This window comes from Carassius auratus, linkage group LG45M, assembly GCF_003368295.1.
Source record: "Carassius auratus strain Wakin linkage group LG45M, ASM336829v1, whole genome shotgun sequence".
In the NCBI taxonomy this organism is placed as follows: Eukaryota; Metazoa; Chordata; class Actinopteri; order Cypriniformes; family Cyprinidae; genus Carassius; species Carassius auratus.
The window spans coordinates 843728-858480 of NC_039299.1; the positions used below are offsets into that span (position 1 = coordinate 843728).

The 14753-nt window shown below is 41.4% G+C and overlaps 2 protein-coding genes across 9 annotated transcripts in view; one reads left to right on the top strand and one right to left on the bottom strand.

Annotated features, from left to right (window-relative positions):
• The window catches only part of LOC113068554 (gephyrin-like), a 1122288-nt gene that overhangs the window by 109132 nt on the left and 998403 nt on the right, over positions 1-14753 (bottom strand). The gene's annotated exons all lie outside the window — the stretch shown is intronic.
• The window catches only part of LOC113068560 (serine/threonine-protein kinase PAK 5-like), a 34227-nt gene continuing 20431 nt past the window's right edge, over positions 958-14753 (top strand). For 3 of the 6 annotated variants that reach the window (XR_003279570.1, XR_003279571.1, XM_026241311.1), the window contains exons 1-3: positions 958-1174; positions 6644-6852; positions 9480-9524. Coding sequence is in view for 4 of the 6 variants with exons in the window: in XM_026241311.1 (XP_026097096.1) it covers positions 6664-6852; positions 9480-9524 (234 nt within the window). In the remaining 2 variants the exon portion in view is untranslated. Of the gene's footprint in view, positions 1175-4297; positions 4544-6643; positions 6853-9479; positions 9525-10797; positions 11016-14753 lie in introns of those variants that run through there. The other 3 variants (XM_026241312.1, XM_026241314.1, XM_026241315.1) reach the window with 3 other exon arrangements.

A 14753-nucleotide genomic window follows, 5' to 3' on the forward strand; every position in this document is an offset into this window, starting at 1 on the left:
GTCACAGTGGGCAGAGACTGAGCTACAGCGATCACGTCACCGACGGAGTTGTGTGTCATGACGTCATTCACGGAGCCGTCTTAAGCGTCGCGTCACGTGTGCTCGGTGTTAGTAGAATCTCGCGCCGGATCTGACGCGTCTGAACGCTGAGAGCAGTCGCGATGTTTGGATTCGGTACCGGTACCGTGTGTCAGAGTTTATAATGCCAGAATCCCCGGTGAGCCGGTGTGTGACATCACCAAATCAAAATAGACTACGTTTTTACGAAGTAGTGAATACGAATTGAAGTAGCTCATTGAACGCGTTATGATCCGAAGCCGCACGGTTCGATGTTACAAACCCTACCATGGTGAAGGCGTAACTCATGAATATTTAAACAGGACGTGCTGACGTTACTGGTCGTGGTCACCTTTTTTTCTGAATATTAATTACGCTAACCCGACGCGTCTTAGTGGCGAGTCGTCTTGAATGTTTTTTTTTTTCTCCAAAATATTTATTATAGGTGTTTTGTGGATGTATCCTGACTTTTTATTTTAATTTTATCTCTGAATGAAACACAATGTTTCTGCACTTAGTTTACAATGTTTCGAGGTTTTAAAAAGAATACATAATTAGTAACGTTCCGCTTTTCTAAATAGTTGTAGAATTAATGTCTTTTGGTATTTTGAAGTAGCTAGTTCTTCAGTTGTCATACTAGGTCTATAGTGTTCTGTCGAATGATATGAAGGACAACACAATAATAATAATAATAATACAGAATTGTTTGACCTTTTTTGTTATGTTATATAAATAATCATAATTAACAAAAGTAAAGTCTTCCTTTAAGATTATTTATTAAAAAGAAAAAGTTGACGTTCTAACTAACCCTCCAATGGGAATTCTTAAGTATTGAATTTTAAGTGGTTGGTAGTGATGTCGCGCTGCTCTCGTCCAATAGAGCACGCCTAGCTCATGAATATGCATGCTGAAGCCTTCGTCATAGTAGAGTTGGTCGATGGGCTGTCAGGTGCCGTGATTTCCCAGCAGCCCGGATGTAGCGCGCAGTCTCCAGCATCAGTCCCGGAGAATAACATGGCACGGACAACCACATAACATCACTCTTCCCTCCACAACATTCCCGCGGGAGTGGAGCACATCGCTGACAGGACATGTGACGCGCTTCCCGCCGCAGCAGGTGAGGAATCTTCATCCGAATCTTTCCTAGCAACAAGCGGCCGCGCGATTGGACGTGAGTCGGCGCTTATAAACGCGGCGTGACGCTTAACGACTCTCATGCACGAGCCTAAACGCTCGTGCGGCGCTGACAGTCGGATTCGCGACGCGAGCCCGAAACGACGCTTCCCGACGCGGCCTGAGATGCGTCGCGCGCCGCTGTCCTCGGTGCTGAACGCGGCTCGAGCACGCGCATGATTAATTCATGAGTACATGTGTGTGTGTGTGTGTGTGTGTGTGTGAGAGAGAGAGAGAGAGAGAGAGGAGAGAGAGAGAGAGTGTGTGTCTTAGTGTGTGTGTGTACTTAAACATATTTTGGGGACAAAATTGTACCCAAAGTGAGCCAGATCTATATTCAGATTTCATGAGCACTTCTGAAATGCAGATGTTGAGGATCTCGTGCGTCTGATGTTCATCATGTGTTCATCTGATGTCCACTACTGTGATGAATATGATACATAGCTTTTTAAGACACAGGAAATTCCCAACATTAAACAAATGACCATTACATGATGTTTGTGTTGTGTGTACAGGGAGACTAAAGTGTTAAATAACGCGGACTCGTTAGGTGATGTGTTCTCATTAAAACTGTGAAGTCCGTTATAAAGCTGTATCTCCACTGGATTCGATGATTATTTCTCCGTTCAGTCTGGTGAATCTAGCAGCTGTATTCAGGTCAGTGTCTTCATGTGTTTATATGGGCTCAGAAGCTCATCTGATTGGTCAGCTGCAGCGCTCCTTCATCCAATCAGGACGCGGGAGGAGGAATTCTCTCCATCACTTCCTCTCGGCTTCAGGAAGATTGATCCATAATGTAACAAATGCATTGCTGAGTTGTTGGCTAATGCATTAAGTGGAGTTAATGTGAACTGTGAGTGTCTTTGCTGAAGCGAGCAGAGGTCAGAGGTCAGAGGTCAGCCAGTGTGTTCTTCAGTGAAGGCAGGAATCAGGATCCAGAGTCTGTTCTGTTGACTTCTAAAGGGACGAGCAGCTCAGTAATCGTGCTTTAATGCTGCTGCTTCTGTCTGTAATTAAAGAGTGATTTATGATCAGCTGCTAGAGATGATGTAATAAACTGCACTAGCATTACTCAGATGTTTGTGAATGATGTCCGACAGCGTTCGCTACACGTGTACCATGATCTCTGCAGGAGTTTATTGGTAGTTCTGATGCTGCTGAAGTCATGGCAGGAACAGTTCATCTGTGCTGCAGAGATCTTTATTGAGGAGCGGTGAAGAATAAAGGATAATGTATTTAGACCAAACACCATGACACTCCGGCGAGTTACTCACAGCAGATGGGTTGTGTGAAATTAAAAACGTGTTAAAAATAGCAGAATACTGTGTGAAGGAGTGATTACAGTGATGATGAAGATGAGGAGGAGGAGAGAGAGGAAATGATGTCACTGATGGGAGCTGCTGCAGGGGCTGATGGGATTATTTACCCATAATCCCCACCACGTGCCAAGGTTAAAATGAAGTCATGTTCTTCTGCTGTATCAGACACTAGCTTGTGTTTTGCAATATTACAAGACTGTCATCTCTCATATGAAATATTAACATTATATTATTAATATTACACATCCCAGCTCTCGTTTCTTCTTGTCTTTTCCTCTGTCTTTCGTTCCTCTGAACACGCGTTACAGCCGTGTTCTGTGCGTGTGATGAAGATGAGGAAGATCTGAACCTCACATCAGTTCTTCATGAACGTGTGTAAGCTGCTGTTTGACGTTTGTTTCTGTTGCAGACGTCACTCATGTGATTGAGTTATATCACTTCCTGCTTTAGTTACATCACTTCCTGCTGTCCTCACACCAGCTGAACACTGAACACATGTGAAAACTGAGATGTGTGATGTGTTCTGTGTGTGAGACACACACATGAGAAGCTTGTTCTGCTGATGCTCCAGTCGTCTCCTGTAGAGATTCAGAGAGAGAGAGTGTGTGTGTGTGTGTGAGAGAGAGAGAGAGAGTGTGTGTGTGTGTGTGTGTACGTGTGAGAGAGAGAGAGAGAGAGAGAGTGTGTGTGTGTGTGTGTGTGTGTGTGTGTGAGAGAGAGAGAGAGTGTGCGAGTGTGTGAGTGTGTGTGTGAGAGAGAGAGAGAGAGAGTGTGTGTTCTCACATTATCAGCATCATATAAATACATCTTCACTGAATTAAAGCATTAGTTCCTCCAGAAATCATCAAACCTCTGAGTTTCTTTCTTCTGTGGAACACAATATATTTGGAAGAATGCTTGAAGAAGCAAACAACACTGGTCCCCATTGACTGTTATTGTATGATAAAAAACACTGAGACATTCATTAAAATATCTTCTTTTCTTTCTTTTTTGTATGAAGAAGTCATACAGGACGAATACAATGAATGTTTTTATTCTGCTGTATATGTTTGTGCTATTGCTTGTAATTTTTTTATCAGTTATTATTTTATAACAATTTATATTAGTTGGGCTAGTCGTTTTTGCTGTGGTATAAAGAATTGTGAAATTTAAATACTTATTTATTCATCATTAATTAATTCATTCACTCATTTGTAATGTATTTTTATTCATTTATTTTGTATTCATGTTTGTGTTGATTTTTATTAATTTTTATTCATATTTCTTTGTGTTTATTAATTATTTTATTCAAATTCTTGTGCATATTTTATTTGTATTAATATTTATTTGTGTATTTTTATTTATTTAATTTTTTCATATTAATTTTTTATTTATTAATTAAATTTTATTCATTTATTTGTGTGTGTATATTTATCTATTTATTTTTTATTCATATTTATTTGTGTATATTTATTTAATTACATTTTTATTCATATTTATTTGCCTTTTTTATTCATATTTATTTGTGTACATGTATTTATTTTTATTTTATTTTTATATTTTTGTATATATTTTTATATTTTTTTTATTCAATTTATTTATGTATATGTATTTATTTAATTAAATTTTTATCTGTATTTATTTGGTTATTTTTTTTTTCATTGATATTTATTTTTATTTATTGATTCTTTTCTGTTTATTTATGTATTTATTCATATTTATTTGTGTTAATTTATTTATTGATTTATTTTATTTTTTTGTGGTGGATAGGGTGAATATTTTGTCAGTCTGTCAGCTGTGGATGGGGTGTGTTCGGGTGGTGTCCTGCAGCTGTGGGTCACTGCACAAGTGTGTGTGGAATGTGATGGTGTGTGTGGGGTGTTTGTGAGCGTCTGCTGAGAATAGCTGGCCGGCGGTGTGTGTTCTGAGAGCAGGAAGCTGGTGAAGGTCCAGGATCTGTGTTTGCGCTGACAGATGGTGCGAGGACGAATGGATCCACGGGTCTCCAGCTGACGGTCAGTCGGGCCGCGGGGGACTGGCACACACACACACACACACACACACTGGGGCATTGTTTGGATGGACTGATCTGCTAGACTCGTGAGTAAGAGCTCCAGCCGGACGCTCAGATTCATGTTCAGAGTCGCTCATTAGTTCTGAATGTAACTTTCACTGCATTGATCTGTTTGTTTGAGAAACATGTCAACTTCTGACTCCACCAATCACTTGTGTTTGGGGCGGGGCTATCTGTCTGACCAATGTCCAGTTTGTTTTGGTGACACAGAAAGGACACATTTCACTCTTGAAGACTTCTCCTGTCTGTGAATGCGTCCTTGTTTCTATGTTCTGTTCTTATGAAGCACCACCTTTAATTCATCAGTCTGGGTGTAACCCGCTATGAACTCCCAAACTCACTCAAATGATTCGCGATCCCGCTTTGAACTCCCCGAACTGACTCAAATGATTCGCGATCCCCAAACTGACTCAAATGATTCGTGAACCCGCTTTGAACTCCCGAACTGATTCAAATGATTCGCGATCCCCAAACTGACTCAAATGATTCGTGAACCCGCTTTGAACTCCCGAACTGGTTCAAATGATTCGCGATCCCGCTTTGAACTCCCGAACTGACTCAAATGATTCGCGATCCCCAAACTGACTCAAATGATTCGTGAACCCGCTTTGAACTCCCGAACTGATTCAAATGATTCGCGATCCCCAAACTGACTCAAATGATTCGTGAACCCGCTTTGAACTCCCGAACTGACTCAAATGATTCGCGATCCCCAAACTGACTCAACTGATTCGCGAACCCGCTTTGAACTCCCGAATTGATTCAAATGATTCGCGATCTCGCTTTGAACTCCCGAACTGACTCAAATGATTCGCGATACAGAAATTGACTCAAATGATTTTCGAACACGCTTTGAACTCCCGAACTGATTCAAATGATTTGCGATCCCCAAACTGAGGTATGTGTGTGTGAGTGTATGTGTGGGTGGGTGTGTGTGTGTGTGTGAGTTTGAATGTTTGTGTGTGTTTGTGTGTGTGAGAGTTTGAATGTTTGTGTGTGTGTGTGTGTGTGAGTTTGAATGTTTGTGTGAGTGTATGTGTGTGTGTGTGTGTTTGTGTGTGTGAGAGTTTGAATGTTTGTGTGTGTGTGTGTGTCTCAGTGTTCAAATGAAACAAAGCTAATTGTTGTTGCTTTAGTAGATGTTCCTTGATGCTGCAGTGCATCATGGGTAATCTTCTCACAGTTAAGCGGGTCGAGATCTAACCCTTCTGAGGAAGTTGGACGCTTCGAGATGAACATCAGCGAAACTCACGCGGGTTATTAATAGAGCTCTGCTCATTTGACTCAGAGCTGTGAGTGCTGCTGAAAGGCCTTCTGGGATATCTGAGGAGTTTCCATTCGACAGAAACATCATCCGCTGCTCCAGAAATATCCCTGCAGTCCAGACACGTTACACACACACACACTCACTCACTCACACACACACACACACACACACATGTTTGTTTTTGTGTAAAGTGTATTCATCCCATAGGTGTAATGGTTTTTATTCTGTAGAAACTGTATATTCTATCTCCCTTCACCAACCCTACACCTAACCCTAACCCTCACAGGAAACTTTCTGCATTTTTACTTTCTCAAAAAAACTCATTCTGTATGATTTATAAGTGTTTTGAAAAATGGGGACATGGGTTATGTGCTCATAAGTCACCCTCTCCTTGTAATACCTGTGTCATACCCATGACATTATACACACACACACACACACACACATAGATACACACACACTCTCTCACACACACACACACACACATAGATACACACACTCTCTCTCACACACACACACACACACACGCACATACACACTCTCTCTCACACACACACAGACGCGCACACACAAACACTCACACACACTCTCACAAACACACACACACACTCTCTTACACACTCACACAAGCACACACAAACACACACACACAGATACACACACACTCTCACACACTCTCACACACACACACAGGCCGTGGATTATGATCTGAAACAGTGAGTGTTAGGGTTTGACTGAGAGTCTGATGGTGGTTGTCTCTCTGTGCCGCTGCAGGGTTTTCCAGCTTCTCCAGGATGTTTGGGAAGAAGAAGAAGCGTCTGGAGATCTCGGCTCCGTCTAACTTCGAGCACCGCGTCCACACCGGCTTCGACCCGCAGCAGCAGAAGTTCACCGGTCTGCCGCAGCAATGGCACAGTCTCCTGGCCGACACGGCCAACCGGCCCAAGCCCATGGTGGACCCCTCCTACATCACCCCCATGAAGGTACTTCCTGTTCCTGCGGCTCACTTCCTGTGTCTCTCTCAGCTGTCGGCAGCTCTCCACCTCCCACACTGGTTCATTTCTTTAGTTTAATCACAGACGATTATCAGAGGAGATGAGCGGTGTTTCCAAAACCCCAAATATAAATCATGAAGCATCACATGTGCTTCATGGAGGAGCCAATCCCAGAATGCACTGCAGCAAGCTCAGAGGAAAAAAAGATTTAAAATAGAAGATTATCAAAAATAGCAAAGGAAAGATTCAGAGAAAAACTGTAAAAACATAAAACAATAATAATAATAATGATACCAAATATTGAAAAAATTAAAAATGTGATTTAAAATAACAAACTACATTAAATGAATAAATAAAATAAAAAGCTAAAATAATTAAATAAACATTAGATTTAAATGAATATATAAGTAAATAATTAGATTTAAATACATAAAAATGTGAATAAATAAACATTTAAGTAAATTAAACAAATAAATAAATTAACTAATTAATTAAAATTAGTAAATAAATAAATAATACATTTAACAATACAGTGATATAATGGGTAGGGGAAAATGCAATAATGCAAAAATGTAACTTCATATAAATTCTAAATAATGTTTTGATCAGTTAGTTTATTACAGTGTAGAACTATAGAGCAGTGAGATGTGGGACGAGGCTCGTGGTGTTTGGGGGTCAGTGGGGTGTAAATGGTTAAGATCCGCTGGTCTAGATCATGAAGAACAGCAGAACCAGCCGGAGACCAGAGCTGCTGACCCCCTGGACAGAGCCAGGTTACTGCAGCTTAACTAGCTTAACTAGCTTAACTATCTGAACTATCTGAACTAGCAGTGCTGCAGTACAGGGCTCTGCTCTGTGTGTGAGAGGTGTGCTCTCTCTCCTGTCCTGTCCTGCTGCCTAACTCTCGTCCTCCTCTCCTGTCTGCGTCCAGCGTCTCACACACAAACACACACACCAAACTATTCCTGCTGAAATCAGCACCACCAGAACGAACATGAGCTGTTGACCAGGGGTCGTAAGAGTGAAACAAACGGCTCGTAAACCAGACATCTCGGAGAATCTAAAGCTCTTGGGTTAAACTGCTGGTCATCAGTAGTTATCAGAGTCTGTGCTGGTCAGATCTGTAGTAAACTACAGACTGTAAAACAGCAGCTCCTGGAGCTCTTCTGATGGCACTGGCAACCCTGAGTCCCTCGTGCTGATAAACACCTCAATCTTTCAAATTCAGACATGATTCACCCAGAAATCAGCTTAATCATTTATTTATTTATTACCAAATTCTGTTTAAAATTTTCCTTAAATTCTCTTTTATTATTTATTACCAAATTCTGTTTACATTTTTCCTCAAATTCCATTTTATTATTTATTTATTTATCACCAAATTCTGTTTTATTCCCCCCTCCGAATTCTATGTTATTATTTATTTATTAATTTATTATTGTTTTTTTAAATTCCATTTTATTTTCTAATCATGTTCTGTTTTATTTTTCCCCAAATTGTTCTATTTTAAACCAAATACACCCCCCATAATAAATCATTTTTTTTAAGTAATTGTTTTAATTTTCTCAATTTGTATTCATTAATTCATGTATATATATATATATATATATATATATATATATATATAGAAAGAGAGAGAGAGAGAGAGAGAGTTTTTTTCTTTTTTACCAAATTCCAAATACAAACTTTTCCCTCCATTTTTATTTGTCTGGATTCAGGAATTTTAGAATGAAAAGCATGTCTAATTAATTTAAATCTTGAATATATATTAAAATTTAAATAGTTTAACAAGTATAGATGAGACTGCTCTTGTAATCCAGTCGAGGTGTGTTTAGTGTTTAGCATTTAGTTAATAGCGTATAGTGTATAGTGTATAGTTAATAGCGTCTAGCGCCTAGCGTATAGCGTTTAGCGTATAGTGTATAGTGTATAGCGTCTAGCGTCTAGCGTATAGCTTATAGCGTATAGCGTCTAGTGTATAGCGTTTAGTGTATAGCGTATAGTGTATAGCTTATAGCGTATAGCGTCTAGTGTATAGCGTTTAGTGTATAGCGTATAGTGTATAGCGTATAGTGTATAGTGTATAGCGTTTAGCGTCTAGCGTATAGCGTATAGCGTCTAGCGTATAGCGTTTAGCGTCTAGCGTATAGCGTCTAGTGTATAGTGTATAGCGTATAGAGTATAGCGTCTAGTGTATAGCGTATAGCGTATAGCGCCTAGCGTATAGCGTATAGCGCATAGCGTCTAGTGTATAGCGTCTAGTGTATAGCGTATAGCGTATAGCGCCTAGCGTATAGCGTATAGCGTATAGCGCATAGCGTCTAGTGTATAGCGTCTAGTGTATAGCGTCTAGTGTATAGCGTCTAGTGTATAGTGTATAGTGTATAGTGTATAGCGTCTAGTGTATAGTGTATAGTGTATAGTGTATAGCGTCTAGTGTATAGCGTATAGCGTATAGTGTATGCTGAAGGATAATCAGGCAGTGTGTCCAGTGCGAGCGGTCAGTGCACTGGACGCAGGAGGCTTCGGTCTTCAGCAGATGTTGTGCAGGTGTACAGCAGGAGATATCTCTGAAGAGGGACACACAGATATTAATTCTCTTGCTCTCTTCACAGATATCTCCCAAGAAAGTCCGGTTGGCAGAATCACCGTTGCGAAAAGTATGCCCTCTTTCCTTGCTTCTCTCTCTCTCTCCTTCCCCGTTGTGGTCTTTTCCTCTCTTCATTGGCGTGCTCTTCTGCTCATGTGTATGATGTAGTTCTTACATCATCGTGTGTGAGGCCAGACAGAGCTGAAGGAGAGCATGATTGCAGGACGGATTCATAAACCCTTTATGAATGCTGCGCTCCGTCCTGAGTTTGATCTGATGAACTGAGATCAGTCACTTCCATCTGCCGGCATGAATCACAACATCTGTGCTGCATGTGTTAATATAACAAACAGACCACATGGGAAAGATCATCTAACACTCCTGAAAGCTTTGTTCAGGATGTGTTCCTGTCATTAGATTCAGCTGAAACACTTGATGCTTTTGTTCTGATACTGTCAGCGTGCATTTTTCAGTTAAATTACACCAGACGTGATTTAAGTCTAAGGTTTCATATCCTGTTTAGAGATATTGCTGTGTTGTTCTTCATATCATGTCTCCTCTTTCAGAGTAGTTCTTTCAAGAGACATCCGAAGCATCATTTAAGTGTTTCTTTTATTGCACTTTATCTACTTGCGTCTGTAGATTGCAGTCTTTAAAGAGTTTTTTCTCTTACAAAAATTTAATTATTAATTTTATTCCTCTCTATTGTAAAGGTTTGTTCATATTTCATTCACACTGATTTACACAAAATTTCACTCCTAAAAACAGTGAAAACGGGTTTGTTGACAGTATTTTCTGATTTATGGAGTAGTATAAAGAGAAATCCACAATCCCTTCGGAAAAAACCTTAAACTCTAATAAGACAACAAAATCAAAATAGAATTATGAACCTGATTTAATTCAATATATTTAATTACTCACATTAATCACGGCGTCCTTCTCAGTTCAGATAAAGTTTCAGTTTAAAGCAATATTTGTCCACTGGTCATTTATATTGAAAACACTTTTCTAATGTGGTTTTCTAAAAATCTAATTTTTTAAACATGTTTTTTTAATTTGGTTCTTGTGTCTCCGTCAGCTCATGGCTGTGGTTGCCAGATTTCAGCAGTTTTATTCCCCAGTCAGAGTTTTATTCTTCTATATCGGTGTCTTTAGTTCAGTGTCTGGCTGCTGTCCCGCGAGGCTAGTGTTAGTCTGTGGTTCTCTGGTCATCAGCGTCAGGTGGACGGTTCACCCGGCGGGTCACTGGGGTTTGGTCGGGTGTATTTTTAGAATTGCTTGCGTTGTGTTACTGGCAGGCTGTGTGTGTCAGTCACCGAGAGGATGAGGAGTGCGTTCTCATGTTTAAAAGACTGGACAGCTGGCGTCCAGCAGCGCTGCATGTGTTCAGTCTCGTACAGATGATGCTCGGTGATGGACTGAAGCTGTGTAGCGTGTTACTGGACTGGTCTCGTGCTGCAGGAGGTAGATCAGGATGGGAGGTAAACCTGACGCTAGGCCTCCGGCGCTGAGCGGGTCGATCGGGTCGAGAGCAAGGGACAGCAGCCGTAAACACACTCAGGTGTGTCATCATCACCGCTTCCATTCAGACCTCACAGCTGGTAGCATTAATGTGCTGATGTTTTATTATAGAAGATGTAGCGCGAACACATGAGAGGTACATTTATGAAGCTGATGATTAAATGTTAATGATATTGTTGATGTGTTGACATGTCTGATAAGAGAAGCTGGTTAGCGGTGTTCGGGAGCGTTGCTCAATGTAGGATATAGCGATCGATCGCATGCTCTTTATGACCTGCTGTCTCATGCTGTGACTTTGACTGCTTCTTTGTGGAAATAGCCGTTGTCATTGCATTATTTTGCCGAGCCAATAGTCACAGGACAGCACTGTTCTCATCGTGCTCCCGGACTCAGAATGTGGCACCGGTGAGGCCGAACTGAACACACACACACACACACACACACACACACACACACACACACACACACACACACACACACACTCACACACTCACACACACACACTCACACACACTCACACACTCACACACACACACACACACACACACACACACACACACACACACACACTCACATACACCACTGGACTTCCAAGTACATTACTCACTCACCCTCATACATCTATTGTATATATTGTCTGTATCTATAGTATGTTTTTTCTCAATAAAAAAGTTGAAAATACAGAGAATGATTGTAAACAGTAAAGAGACAGTACAGTAAACCAGGAGACCAGTTTCAGGCAGGCTGTGGACGCTAGCTTGGCAGGGTTGAAGGACTATTTCCTAAAATCACTGGAAAAATGAGAAAGACGCTGTAACGGATTGTTTTCTGAGGAGAGATGCTAAATTGGAAAGTCAAATGAAAAAGCTAAGACTCACCAGTACGGCCACCCTTTCCAGATTACAGACCTATTCTCCAGCTTCCTCCCACATTTCTCAGGGCTCCTCAATGCCTGTTAATGCTAAACAGAAAAGTCCAACTCGTCTCGCACAAAGTACAACCTATGATGCAAATCCACAAGTGCACACTGGCTCATCTAATGTGCTAACCTCATCAGTTGTGGCTGGCTCATCCTCATTTTGTGCTCGGCCTCCCGTCCATCTGGAGTTCCAGCAAGTCTGTATACCACATCAAGCTCATTCCCCCACAGCGGCTAAGTTAAATTTATACTACGCTTTACCAACCACTGGCAGGTCATTCACCCCAGGGATTACCTCACCTGTACTCATTCAACCAGACCATAACTAAGCCTTCCAAGTGCATACAGATGCCAGTGATCTGGGACTGGGTGCGATCCTTACTCAACATTCCATGGAAGGAGAAAATGTGGTGGCATATTCCTCAAGGACTTTGACAGGAGCAGAAATAAATTATAGTACGTCTGAGAAAGAATGTTTAGCTGTAGTTTGGGCTGTTGAAAAATGGAGGCATTACCTGGAAGGGGAGGTTATTTGATGTCTTAACATGGGGCCAGATGCCTTGTCCAGGGAAGGTGAGCCACTTTCTAGTCATGCTGTCCCATGTCTTTCTATAAATTCTCACTACTTGTCTACCTTCCCACATTTATTGGAAGAAATTGCCAAAGCTCAAGGATTGGATAATACCATCACTCACCTAAACTCTGACATCCCCTCTCGATCAGCTAAAGAAAATCCCATCTTTGAAGACCTCCAAGTGGTGTGGTACCGCAAACTTCCTTTGAAGAATAAAGGAGAAAAAATATCAGCTGGTGGTACCAAATACACTAAGAACTGACTTCATGCACTATTACCATGATAATCCCCTAGGAGGTCATCTTGGACAGCTAAAAACACTGGAAAATCCTGGAGGTGGCGTGGTGGCCGTCCATAAGGAAGGACATTTGGCATTACATCAAAACCTGTGAGGTATGTCAGAAATACAAACCCAGCATACAAAACCATCTGGACTTTTACAAAGTTCACAGATCACAGAATCGGGACACACTCAAGGAATAGACCTAATGGGGCCATTACCCACTAGTAAGAAACAGAACACTTACCTCCTGGTCATCGTGGACTACTATACAACATGGGGGGAGATGTTTCCTCTTCGGGATGCCAAGACCCAGAAAATAGTGAAAATCCTCAGGTGGGAGATTTTTACTTGTTGGGGAGTCACTGAGTTCCTGGTGTCTGACCGTGGTCCCCAGTTCACTTCTAGCATTCTGGGCAATCTGTGCAAGACATGGGGTTGTGTTCAGAGACTAACAACAAGCTATCACCCACAAACAACAAAACAGAAAGAATCAAGCGGACTGTAAAAACAATGATTGCAGCTTATGTGGGACAACAACATCAAACCTGGGACCAGAACTCCTCTATGCTATCAACACCCCCAGCAGGAAAGCACAGGGAAGACACCTGCGGGGCAAGTGTTGGGACCTCTGGAACGCCTAATCCACCGGTCACCTTCACCTGATCAGGCGGCGTATTCCCTGGTGGAACAACAGGACATCATGGAGGAGGAGGCGAAAAACAGGATGAGGATGAGTCAAGCCAAACAAGCTAGCTACTATAATTACTGTAGAAAAAAATGCGCAGTTTCAGCCGGGTGAATGGGCGGAGGGATATATATAGTGTGGCCACAGAGGTTCATTTATAAAGCTGTTGATTAAATGCTAATGTTATTGTTGCTGTGGCACAGCTGTTATGTTCCTTTGTTTGTATTGCCCTGTGGAGAACTGTGGACTCTGTTTCTTCTCTCGAGACTTCGCTCGCGCCGCGTCAGGGAATCCCTGAGACGTCATCTGGATCTGCCGAGCTGACTCGTCCGATAAGAGAAGCCGGTTAGCGGAGCGTTGCTCAATGTAGGATATAGCGATCGATCGCATGCTCTTTATGACCTGCTGTCTCATGCTGTGACTCAGAATGTGGCACCGGTGAGGACGAACTGAACACACACACACACACACACACACACACACTCACATACACCATTGGACTTCCAAGTACATTACTCACTCACCCTCATACATCTATTGTATATATTGTCTGTATATATAGTTTTTTTTTTCTTGTATAAAACACGCTGGGTTGGCATTCATTCGTTAGAGTGGGGGTTGTTTCTAGTTCCTGCATTATTACAAACACCACTATTAAGATTATAAAACACTATTTTATTTGTGTAGCCAGTTTATTTTACGCTGAGCGTTACAAAGTGAACATCAGATCACCAGGAATCTGCTCCGCTCGAGATCAGACACACTTTCTGCGGATCTTAATGAGGATAAATACATATTCATCCTTCCACAGATGTCTTAAATCAGAGCTGATCTCTAAACGTCTTTAAATCGAGACTCATTTGCTGGAGACACTCAGTGAACACGTGATCAGAATGAAGTGCGTTTATGAATGAAGCAAGAACTAATATTTGTCACTCGTTGAATCAAGTTTTTGTGTTGAATCCGTTTGCAGGTATTTGCTGTTTTGATTATAAACTCTATTTTGATCAATAGTGTGTATTCTGTGTTTGTGTGTTCTGTGTATATAGTGTGTGTGTGTGTGTGTGTGTGTGTGTGTGTGTGTGTGTGTTGAGCTCTGACTGACGCCCTCTTGTGGTAGTTTTGGGATCAGCAGCTTGCAGTACATCAGGAACAGTCTGGAGATGACTGTGCTTGTGACTTACATCCTGATTTCATCAAGCTTGAGTTTCATTAGTTTGATAATATGAGCGTGTGTTTGCAGTCATAAATGCAGTGATGAGGTGAATCTGGATTAGTGAGACTTCTGATGTTTCTTAAACAAGTGTCTTCTTCTCA